The sequence below is a fragment of the Eleutherodactylus coqui genome, chromosome 5 (genome assembly GCF_035609145.1).
Source record: "Eleutherodactylus coqui strain aEleCoq1 chromosome 5, aEleCoq1.hap1, whole genome shotgun sequence".
Classification (NCBI taxonomy): Eukaryota; Metazoa; Chordata; class Amphibia; order Anura; family Eleutherodactylidae; genus Eleutherodactylus; species Eleutherodactylus coqui.
This window is the reverse complement of record NC_089841.1, coordinates 203,689,145-203,701,579: the sequence shown is the minus strand read 5'-3', so window position 1 is coordinate 203,701,579 and position 12,435 is coordinate 203,689,145. Positions and strand designations below refer to the sequence as shown.

The 12,435-nt window shown below is 48.7% G+C and overlaps 1 protein-coding gene across 1 annotated transcript in view; it reads left to right on the top strand.

Annotated features, from left to right (window-relative positions):
* Window positions 1-1,927: 1,927 nt before the first annotated feature.
* The window catches only part of ERCC6L2 (ERCC excision repair 6 like 2), a 96,956-nt gene continuing 86,448 nt past the window's right edge, over window positions 1,928-12,435 (top strand). Inside the window, exons 1-3 of the mRNA XM_066604082.1 lie at window positions 1,928-2,027; window positions 3,647-4,047; window positions 11,699-11,821. Coding sequence (XP_066460179.1) covers window positions 1,985-2,027; window positions 3,647-4,047; window positions 11,699-11,821 — 567 coding nt within the window. The 5' untranslated portion in view covers window positions 1,928-1,984. The remainder of the gene's footprint in view (window positions 2,028-3,646; window positions 4,048-11,698; window positions 11,822-12,435) is intronic.

The window sequence follows — 12,435 nt, the reverse complement described above, 5'->3', positions numbered from 1 at the left end:
AGGAGATGCATGAAAAAAGAACACATGTGGAACTAGTTAGACATCTCAGTTGGTGCATCTTTGTTTGCTGCAGACATTTAAACATGCACTGCGGGAGCAAAAACTACAGCAAAATACGCCGACACGCGTGCACCCCCCCCCCCCCCAAAACCTAGTTCATTCCATAAATACACAGCGCTCAGGTGCGTGCGAATACGCTTACACCGGTGAGCAGCCGGCCCAGGGTGTGTTTACACGGAACGATCATTGAAACAATATATAAAATAAATCGTTGTATTGTTAGAATTTGAAGATCATGGTTCTGTGTAAACACGGCCAACGATGAATGATCATTCATTTGCTTATCATTCATTTTAGTGCGGCTGCACACGGACGGGTTGGGGTCTGGATGTGGGACCCTGTGCCCGGCCGGTGACCATGCCTAGCGGTCATTTTTCCGAGCTGCATACGGTCTTGGCCTGTTTGCCGTCGGACATGCGCAGTACAGATTTTCCTGTGATGACGCGGGTCCCGCGACCTTTGCGGAATGTTAACGGAGCGCGGGCTGCGAGTCGGACGCCTCCAGTGCCTTCTATGCAGTCCATGCGGACAGCGCACACATGGAGCGTGCCGAGATTGTTTGTGTTTGAGGAGGAAAAAAAATAGCAATTAATTTCCACTCGTCGGCAGGAAAGAACGCTTTTCCATAGCATGCTAGGGGGCGGTGTTTGCTGCGGAGCCCGGGGCGTACGCCCACCCGATACAGCAATGCAAATCCGCCGATGTGCAGCCGGCATTACTGCAGCCACGACATTCATTGTTGGCTGCTCTGCTGATCGCTCAGTCGTTCTCCTCTATTTGTACAGGGAATGTGACCGCCTGACCGCGGTGTGCTGTATACCATGAACGGGTTAGCGTAAACACCCCCTTATGAACGATGCTCCGGCTCCCATGGGGCTCTGCTGCACATATCACATACATGTGCTCCTGCTGAGCATGACCGGCTCCCATGGGGCTCTGCTGCACATATCACATACATGTGCTCCTGCTGAGCATGACCGGCTCCCATGGGGCTCTGCTGCACATATCACATACATGTGCTCCTGCTGAGCATGACCGGCTCCCATTGGGCTCTGCTGCACATATCACATACATGTGCTCCTGCTGAGCATGACCGGCTCCCATGGGGCTCTGCTGCACATATCACATACATGTGCTTATTCTGAGCATGACCGGCTCCCATGGGGCTCTGCTGCACATATCACATACATGTGCTTATGCTGAGCATGACCGGCTCCCATGGGACTCTGCTGCACATATCACATACATGTGCTTATGCTGAGCATGACCGGCTCCCATTGGGCTCTGTTGTACATATCACATACATATGCTCCTGCTGAGCATGACCCACTTCCATGGGGCTCTGCCATCAGCCCTTCGCCCATTAGGCGTTCTCTCCCCACTCTCACAACCACAGTGCGGAGAGCCTGACCCCCCCCCCCCTATCATGTGACTGATCACATGGTCATGATGTCACCAAAGGTCCTTTAGCTCCATAGAGTAGGATGCTCCCTGCAGGACGGGATGGACAGGCTGTGAGCCGGCAGTGGCCATGTACACAGTGGTGTAGCCCTCCCTCTGCACCACTCCCCCCGTGTACACAGTGGTGTAGCCCTCCCTCCGCACCACTCCCCCCCCCGTGTACAGTGGTGTAGCCCTCCCTCCGTACTGCTTTCCCACGTGTACACAGTAGTGTAAGCCCTACCTCCGCATCATTCCCCCCGTGTACACAGTGTTGTAGCTTTCCCCTCCGTACTGCTCTCCCCCCGTATACACAGTGTTGTAGCTTTCCCCTCCGTACTGCTCTCCCCCCGTCTACACAGTGTTGTAGCTTTCCCCTCCGTACTGCTCTCCCCCGTGTACACAATGTTGTAGCTTTCCCCTGCGTACTGCTCTCCCCCATGTACACAGTGGTGTAGCCCTCCCTCACTGTTAAATATCAGGGATGACAAGTGACGACCCCAAGCCTGTAACCATGGACGCCCAAGGCAAGTACATGGCTCTGTGCTGTAGCCACCGGCATCCATTATTATCCTGGCTGGGCAGCTGCCTATATCCAGATTCGTACTGCCTTACGATTTGCGCCCGAGTACCTGCGCACCGCGATCTGTGTGACCAGTCGTGTACGTGAATATCCCCGTAGGCTAGCATGAATGATACGGATAATAGTCCGGTTCTCGGTTTCTGACATTCGCATTAGAAGTTACCAGTAAACGGACAGGTTGCTATGACAACAGCGATCCCTTGTCCGCACTCGTGTCTCAGCTGCCTCCTGCGTTGGGTTGTTATGGGCTGGTCTGGCTCCACAATCTGCTTGTTCTAACCCCGCTATGGAACAGTGCATGTTCGTGACGCCATAATCCCGGGCATGTGCAGTGCCAGTCACAGTCCGTACACGATCTCTGCCCGTTCTTTGCCAGCAGAGTGAACGGCTGTAATGAGTACAACGCTGTGAGACTCGCCCTAAGGCCAACTACACACGGGCGAGCGTGAATCACAGCCCCATATCGCGCTCGCAATGTGATGTTCCCACAGAAGCGAGGCGCTTTTATCTCAAAACCGCCTCGCATCACTTCGGGGAAGTAACGATCCTCCCTTCTGGCTGTCAGCCGCGGCGGAGGATCGCGTCTCCTATTATTTGGGGGACCTTGCATTGCACCGCGTGCACCCAGCACAAGGCGCCATGCTGCCACCGGATCCATTGAACACAGTCGGCGGTGCGATGCATGAGCGCGCCATGATTTGTTTTTCCGCATCACGTTGCAATTGGATACTGCAATTTGGGGAGAAAAGTGGCGTAGATTTAAGGCTGGGCTCACACAGGGTGGATTTGCCGCGGAAATGCCATCTGGAATTTTGCTGCAGCAAGTCCGCCTGCGGCCGCTAATCCCAGGGTTGGCCAGCCATGTGGACGAGATTTGTCAAAAATATTGTGCACATGGGACGGCCAATCCGTCGCTGCGGCGCTGATTCCCTGGTCACAGCATGTCAATTTTTCTTTCCCGTTGCGTCTGCACTTTTCTGTATTAGAGTGCCGTCCGCAACGGAAAAGCGTGCAGCCAAGCTGCTCAAAAACCGGCGGCTAAGTGCCGCCGGTTTTGAAGCAGTGCTTTCCCAGTTGAAATCTCGCGTTTTTTCGCTGCAGCCAATCTGCGAGATTTCCGTCACCCCAGCCTAACACTGATAAGGGCGCCTTCACACTGGCGATAAAATTGTGCGATGCGAGTGAAAACGCAGAATTCTGAAACCAATCATTTTCAATGGCTTCCTTCACATTTGCGATGTTTTCACTCTTGCGATGTTGCAAGAAAAAAAATGGCAGCATGTCCCATCTTTCTGGTTTTTTTTAATCTGCCATGTCTCCCCATGGAGCCTCCTTTTTAGCGCGTCACAAAGCAGGAACTTGCGGCTTCTGTGCGATGCGTTTTTAACATTAGAAATCCATGTCTGGTCGTCACTTTTTGGGACATGAAGGGATGAAGCCAGCAAGTTGTAGGACTCTGTGAAGCAGCAGCAGCAGCTGTTGTGGGGAGGCCTGGCTGTGCTGCAGAGATCTTTCTATTAAACATGACTTCATTTACATACCGCGTTTCACTTGCTATTTCAGGCCTGTGGCAGCCCGACGCCCGCTGCCTGGCTCCGTACTCTGAGGACGGGGAGCTCAGAGAAGCTCTTATAAAGTCCGTCGGCCATAGAGACGCGGTGGTCTCCTTCTCGGACGCAACGGAGAAGACGGTCCCGGTCTCCCGACTCTGTAAGGTCTCCGCCTCCTGGAACTCATCCATGTTTGATGATGAAGATCTGGAGAAACCTCATTTCCAAGGCAAGAAGCCGTCGGCCCCCGCAGAAGACTTTCCGCTGTCGGAGGCTGGAGTCTGCATTCCGTACACCATCAACCGCTATTTACGTGACTACCAGAGAGAAGGCGTCCGGTTCCTGTACGACCACTATGTGCGGTCAACAGGGTGCATTCTGGGTGATGACATGGGTCTTGGGAAGACGGTGCAGGTGTGTATTACTTGGTCATCGGTGGACTCTGCCGTAGGGGGCCTTCACGCTGGTGATAAAATTGCGCAATGTGAGGGTTAGGCTGTATCCGCACGGGCGATTTTGTCACAGCGCTACAAATCACATGTATGTGGAACCCATGTTTTCCTATGGGTTCTCCCACACGCGCCATGTTTTGTAGCCTGCGACATTGCAAGGATACAAAATCGCGGCATTTGCTATTTTTTTGTAGCCCATGTTTCCCTATGGAGGCTGCTATTTTCTCACATCGCACGAACTTGCATCACTGATGTTACGAAGTGGCATGGACATAGCAGCGATATCACAGCTATTTTGTAGCAGCGGTATTGCTGTTGCCCGTGCGGATACTATACCCCGAGTGAAAACGCAGAATTACGAAACCAGTGATTTTGTAGCGTTGATATCTCTGTTGTCCGTGGGAAAGAGGCCTAAAAATTGTTAACATGTATAGTGTTTTTTTAGAAGCATTTTTTGGGAGGGGTTGTTCTGATTTAACCCCTTAGTGACCAAGCCTGTTTACGCCTTAATGACCAGGCCAAATTTTGCAAATCTGACATGTGTCACTTTAACATGGAAAAACACCAGAAAGGTTTTGCATATCCAAGCGATTCTGACATTGTTTTTTCGCCACATGTTGTACTTCATTTAGGCGGAAAAAAAAGACCGATAGAAATTGTGTTTATTTATTAAAAGCGCCAAAATTGGGAAAATTTTGAAAAAATCGTCATTTTTTCACATTTCCAACTGCAATATCTTAAATATGTGCAAACATAATATAGAAATTTTTGCTAAGATTTATATTTCCACCCGTTTACTTTATTTTGGGCGCACATTGGAAAAACTTTTGTTTTTTTTTTAACTATTTAGGAGACGTACAAATTTAACATTACTTTTTAGCATTTTGAGGAACACTTTGTTTTCCTATACCAAGCCGAGATTGGAAAGGCTCATGAGTGTCAGAATAATAGATACCCCCCCAAATGACCTCATTTTAAAAACTACACCCCTTAATATATTCACTGAGGGGTGTCATGAGTATTTTGACCCCACAGTTTTTTTTCAGGAATTAATTCAATTTAGAGGAGAAAAAGTAAAATTTCATATTTTTGCAAATCTGTCATTTTAAAGACATATTTTTTTCCTATAGTTTACATGAAAATCAGGATTTACACCCCAAAATGGATACCCCTATTTCTCCCGTGTTCAGAAATATACCCATTGTGGCCCTATTGTTATATCTGAGTCCACAACGGGGCCCAAAATGAAAGGAGTAGTCAGTGTCTTTCAAAACAGAAATTTTGCTTGAAGTCCTTTTAGGCCCCATAGCACACATGTAGAGTTCTTGAGCGCCCAAAACCATAGAAAACCCCCACAAATGACCCCATTTTGAAAACTAGACCCCTTAAGGAATTTATCTAGGGGTGTACTGCATATTTTGACCCCACAGTTTTTGAATGAATTCAAACCAAGCAAAAGGAAAAAATTGTGATTTTCGTTTTTTCGGCAATTCTGTAATTTTAAAAACAGCTTTTTTTGTACAGCACACATATGAAGGAAGACTTGCACCCAAAAATGGATACCCCTGTTTGTCCCGTGTTCAGAGACATACCCATTGTGGCCCTAATCTTATGTCTGGATACACAACGGAGCCCAAAATGAAAGGAGCGACCAGTGGCTTTCGGAACACAAATTTTGCTTGAAGTCCTTTTAGGCCCCATTGCCCACTTGTAGAGTTCTTGAGCGCCCAAAACCATAGAGAACCCCCACAAATGACCCCATTTTGAAAACTAGACTCCTTAACGAATTTATCTAGGGGTGTACTGCGTATTTTGACCCCACAGTTTTTGAATAAATTCAAGCAAAGCAAAAGGAAAAAATTTGGATTTTTGTTTTTTTGGCAATTCTGTCATTTTAAAAACAGCTTTTTTTGTACAGCACACATATGAAGGAAGACTTACACCCCAAAATGGATACCCCTGTTTGTACTGTTTTCAGAAATATACCCATTGTAGCCCTAATCTTATGTCTGCATGCACAACGGGGCCCAAAATAAAAGGAGTAATCGGTGGCTTTCAGAACATAGATTTTGCTTGAAGTCCTTTTAGGCCCCATTGCCCACTTGTAGAGTTCTTGAGCGCCCAAAACCATATAGAACCCCCACAAATGACCCCATTTTGAAAACTAGACCCCTTAACGAATTTATCTAGGGATGTACTGCATATTTTGACCCCACAGTTTTTGAATAAATTCAAGCAAAGCAAAAGGAAAAAAATAGGATTTTCATTTTTTGGGCTATTGTGTCAATTTAAAAACAGTTTTTTTTGTACAGCACACATATAAATGAAGGCTTTCACCCCAAAATGGATACCCCTGTTTGTCCCGTGTTCAGAAACATACCCATTGTGGCCCTAATAGACTTACAGGACCCATGGCTAGGCCTACAATGAAAGGAATACCCGTTGGATTTCAGGGTACCACTGAATAAATTTCAGGCCCCATTGCCCACTTATAGAGCCATTGAGCGGCCAAAACTATAAAGAACCCCCTCAAATGACCCCATTTTGAAAACTAGACCCCTTAACGAATTCATCTAGGGGTGTACTGCGTATTTTGACCCCACAGTATTTGAATGAATCTAAGCAAAGCAGAAGGAAAAAGTTACGATTTTCAATTTTTTTGGCAATTTTTTCAATTTAAAAACAGTTTTTTTGTACAGTGCACATAGGAATGAAGACGTTCACCCCAAAATGGATACCCCCGTTTGTCCCGAGTTCAGAAACATACCCATTGTGGCCCTAATCTACTTACAGAACGCATGGCAAGGCCTATAAAGGACGGAACACCTGTTGGATTTTAGGGCACAACTGAATAAATTCCAGGCCCCATTGCTTATTTGTACAGAATAAAGATTGACTCCCTAAAAATTCCCCCCCTCCCCCACACACTCCGCGCCCTTTTTGGCGTTCGCAAATCTTAGATAAAAGTAAAAATGTGAACTGTGTAGTATTTCCGAAGACAGGGGTAATTACGGAGGCTGGTTGGAATGGGCCCATGGGGCAATAAAACCGGGTATCCCCCCCCCCCCCTCCTCTCATGCTTTTTGGGGGTATTTCATGACCTCAGTGGCGGGTATGGGGTGTAAAAAGTGGCGTTCCGTGAGTCTCCGTAAGCTTGATGAGGTGCGGCGGTCTCACACAGAAGGCGCTCAACAAGGTGCTCCTGGAACTGCAGGAAGGCGAACGTTCCCGGGGCTTCTTGTAAAATACGTATCACAGGTAGCGGTCTGAATAACGCCGGGCTCACGCGGGTGCAGGCAGAATCCGCTTGCGGAGGCCCACAGCGGATCCCATCTGTGAGCCCGGCTGTGACCCTGCGTACGGCTGCGTAATGTACTGCGCATAACTGCCTACTCACACAGGCGGTCATGCACAGTACACCTTTGTTTGTATTTCCCGCACCATCGCTTAGCGATGACGCGGGTACAGGCAGCCCGTACACAATGTAGTTGCGTATGGGCTGCGGGTATATCCGCGACCATGGAGCACAATGGGCTCTATGTTGCGGATATCCGCGGTAAAATAGAACCTGCTGCGTTCTCTTTTCTGCGAGTGGATTACGCAATTCCGACCCGCTAATGTGAGCGGAATTGTGTAATCCAATGCGATCGATCTGCGTATTACCGTGGATCAGAAGCATGCAGAATCCGTAATTCCTATCCGGTCATGTGAGACCGGCCTAAGGTAGATCGCTACCTTTTTATCACGTGATCGGGGACCGCTCAACGAGGCCACCCGTCACTGCTCCAGGCTCTCTGTGACCGTTGGTCGCTGGGAGCAAGGAGATTTTAAATTTCCTGGGCTCCCCGACTGCTGCGCATGTGTCCGGCTTTTTGCCGGCAATCGCATGTGCAGAATTCGGGAAGGTCCACGGAGGAAGATCGCGTCGGGATTCAAATACGCAGGCCTCCGGTAAAAAGTTTCATCTCCTCTCACCGATCGCATCAGTGAGGGGAGATGAAACTTCTAATTTTTTTTTTTACTTTTACGTGATCGCCATTATTGGATAATGGCGAACACGTGACCAGGAACCGCTCACCGCGGACCCCCATTAAATCTCCATGCTCTTGGCTACGTTTTGTAGCCAGGAGCAGGGAGAATTTAAATTATCCTGGCAATCCACAGCTTTTGCGCATGCGCCCGCCATTTTGGCGACGGGCGCGTGTGCAAAAGCTGTGGTAAGGTCCGCGGATAAATCTGGGGGCCTTAGGTACGTACTTTCATCCTCCCTCACGGATATGATCCATGAGGGGAGATGAAACGTACGCTTTTTAAACTTTTCAAAACTTTTTTTTACTTTTTTTTTTTTTAACTTTTTTACACTTTTTTTTCACTCTACATGATCACTGTCATCCATTGGATGACAGTGATCATGTCCCCGGTATAATCTCTGCTCCTAGCTACACATGGCAGCCAGGAGCAGAGGAATTTTAAATTCCCCGGGGCTCGAGCCCGTCTGTGCACGCGCCCGATGTCAATCATCGGGCGCGCATGCGCAGACGGGGATTCGGGTCCCGGGACATCGGGACACCGCTGAGGACTGGGGGTGAGTATTTTCACCTCCCCTCATGGATCCGATCCATGAGGGGAGGTGAAACTGACTTTTTTAAAACTTTTTTTTTACTTTTTCGCGATCGCCGCTAACCATTGGATAACGGCGATCGCGGTACCGGGGACCGCTCACCGCAGTCCCCGCTGACATCTCCTGCCTCCCGGCTACCTACAGGAGCCGGGAGCCAGGAGATTTTAAATCTCCCGCGCCGCCGGGCCTTCTGCGCATGCGGCTGACGTAATGCCGCCTGGCGCGCATGCGCAGAAGACCGGCTTCGGGCCCCGGAGCGGCAGGAGAGCGGGGAGCAGCGTGCTGGACCTGGGTGAGTAATTTCAGCTGCTCCGATGGATCCGATCCATCGGAGCAGCTGAATCTTTAACTTTTGTGTACTTTTGTTTACTTTTTTTGCGATCGGCGCTATCCATTGCATAGCGCCGATCGCAATGCCGGGGGGGTGCCCGAACAGCCCGGGATGACAGCTCCATGCTGTCAGCTACCTGCGGACACCGACAGCATGGAGCTGTCACGTCCACAGCCCGAGGGGCACTATTCTCTGCAGGAAGCATGTTTTTACGTCCTCAGAGAATAGAGCCCACTTCGGGAGGACGTAAAAACACTATGGGCTGGTCGTTAAGGGGTTAATGTCTCTAGAGCCACCTACACACGGGTGAGTGCGATACCGGGCCAAGAAACTCAGCCCGATATCGCGCTCGCCTACGTGTGTTTTCAGTGTGATGCAAGGTGTTTTTATGTCAAAAACGCCTCCCATCACAATTTTCCCGGCTGTGTGAAAGCAACCTAACTTTGATTTTTTATGGTGTTTTTTGTGTCCTATAGCTAAGCCTATGCAGAAACGGCTAAACCCGCCTGCTGTGATCGCAAAAGTTCACGGATTCAAAAACAAAAAGCACGTTAAGTGGAAAAAAAAAAGCCCCCAAAACGCGTCCTGTTGTAGTATAGTTAATATTTCCCTCAGTTAGAGGGAATGTCTCATCAGAAAATGGGCTATTACTCTTAAAAAATCTTGGTGCTTTTTTTATTTTATCACAATCTATATTTAAAAAAAAAAAAAACTGCTTTTTTAACCCGGAGCCTAATGATAGGCTGATACGTCCTGAGCTGCGAAGGAAACTTTGCAGCAGTCATCTAACTAAGGGCTCACACCCACTGGCGATATTTTCTTTTTTGCACTGCGAGAGCACGTGAAAACTCTCGCCTCGCAGCACAAGAAAGACGCCGAAATAGGACCGGGATATTGCCAGTCTTTTCAATGGAGCCAGCAGCAGCAGCGCTAGCCCCATTGAAAAGATATGGAGAATGCCGCAGACTTCTGCCACAGCTGTCACAGCTGTGGCAGAAGTGTAGCATGCTATCCCATTGCTTTCAATTGGATCGACGCTGCTGCCGGTTCCATTGAAAGCAGTGGTTTGTAGCAAACCCTGCAGTATGATTTTCAGAGAAGGGCTTGAAATATAAGCCCTTCCCTGAAAAGCATCAATAAGTGGTAAAACATTTTTTTTTTAAATTACTCACCTCTCCGACGCTCAGACGCGTCCTCCGGCTGGCTCCCCGACACTGCTGTCCAGCACTTTCAGCAGGCGGGGATTTAAAAATCCCCGCCTCCTGAAAGTGCTGTGCTGATTGGCTGAACGCTCAGCCAATAGCAGCTAGTGCTTAGCTATTGGCTGAGCGCTCAGCCAATTACAGATAGTACTTAGCTATTCATTCATGAATAGCTAAGATAGTGCTATTTTGACCAGACTGTTTTGACCAGACTGTTAGGTGTTGGGAGCGGTGGATGTGTGAGGGCACACAAGTTGATCGGGCTCAGGATGCACTCAACAAACCACCAGCAGAGGATCGCCTGATCGTCCAACAAGCACGAGCAGCTCCAACTTAATCTGAACCACTCCGGTCCCCATGACGTCCCGTTTCAGATGTTTTACCTGCTCTGCAGAGCTACAATCGCCCGCTGATGGAATATAAATTTGCCTTGATGCTGCACAGAGCCCAGGCAGCAGCGATGTAAGTTTACAATGGGCGGTCACAAAGGCCTCAGTCCTGCTCCTTTGACCGCAGCAGGTTGTCCAGCTCCTAGTCACAGTGTTTCTAAACCATCACACTAAGGCCTCATGTCCACGGGCACGCACGGTTTCCAAATGTCGAATCCCACAGCGGTTTCCGTCCGTGCCCGCAGCCATGAGGCCTAAAAAACATTTTCTTACCTGTCCGGAGCTGGTACGGGTCTTGTCCGTCCACGGCCGGATCCTCTTTCTTCTACACTGCGGATGCGCTCAGCACCTGGCTGGCGTGGCGTGTGCAGTAATTTTTATATCCACTGCATGTCCACAGTGTCAGCTGCTGGTGTACTGCAGATCGGACAGCTTCTATTGACTTCAATGGAAGCCATCAGTGCGGAATCTGCAGAAAAATGGAGCATGCTGCGATTTCTTCTTTTCCCGCATGTGCGGTCCGCACGCCGGGAAAAAATGACATCTGCATGCTTTTAATTATTTTGTGAATGCTAATGCATCCCTATGGGCGGCTTGATTTGCAGATCTCAAATCAAATCCACCCGTGGACATTGAGCCTAATGCCACCATGGTTGACTGTTGTGTGATTTGATAATTGTGGAATGCTATATTCACTATATATCAGATAAAAGGGGACAGAAAGCACACGGATGCCACCCATCACTGTTCCTTGCATGGTTTCTGGGGGCCCTGGTGAAGGCTCGGGAAAGTTATGTATACTAACTATGCTTAAAGGAGTTTGACATGACATGTCATAAACTTTATTTAGATGGACCATAGAATTCAGTCCTGGCATATCATTGATCCATGAGTGCCCTCGTTACCGGGCGCCTCAGCAGATAACCTGTGAATACAAAGGTGATATCCTAGTGTTATCTGTCTGCTCTTTGCATCATCTCATGTCACTAATATGTATGCGGATATTACAGAAAGTGTAAAACTATATATGTCTGCGCTCTTGGTTGCTAAGATGTGATTTCCTTCTTTAGGTCATATCGTTTCTCGCTGCAGTGTTACACAAGAAGGGGACGCGAGAAGACATTGAAAATAATAGGCCGGAGTTCCTGCTGAGAACAATAAGAAAGGAGCACCCAGCGGCGTCTAGTAAAAGGGTATGGATGTAAACATATGGTTTTAATTTTTAATACACTGCTCCTGCCAGTCATCTCTATCAGCTAGGCACGGCCGGCCTTATCTGCGTGCGACCCCTGCTGTCGCATAGGATGCCAGCCACCAGCTAGAAGGGTGGGCACCAGCTGGATGTAAGCTGGGGTAGATTGTTCCCCTTAGGTTCACCTGGTCAGATGATCCGCTTCCTCCATGTGCCAGTGTCTTGGGAAGCTACATGAACCATCCTCTGTCTCCTCCCCCGAGGAGCCGCTGTCAGCCCATCAGCATCCCCGCAACGCAATCTCCTTGGTTCTGGTACAGTAGTTATGCACTGAGTTGTTGTGGTGTATGTGTGCTGCCAATATGCTGCTTTTTGCACAAGCAAAATACAAGCAGACTGCCTATCAGTGCAATATGTGTTGTTTTTTCCTTATGTCAGGGGGTGAATTCTACACATGGTGCCATCTAACTTAAGGCCAACACTGCAGTTTAGTAACACGCCTTGCATGCGCTCGCATTCCTGTGTGCATCCTGATGGGCCAGCACCACTGCAGCGGCGCTCAGACTACAAGGAGAAGTTAGGTATATGATTCTCAGGGGGACGCTATTACTACTA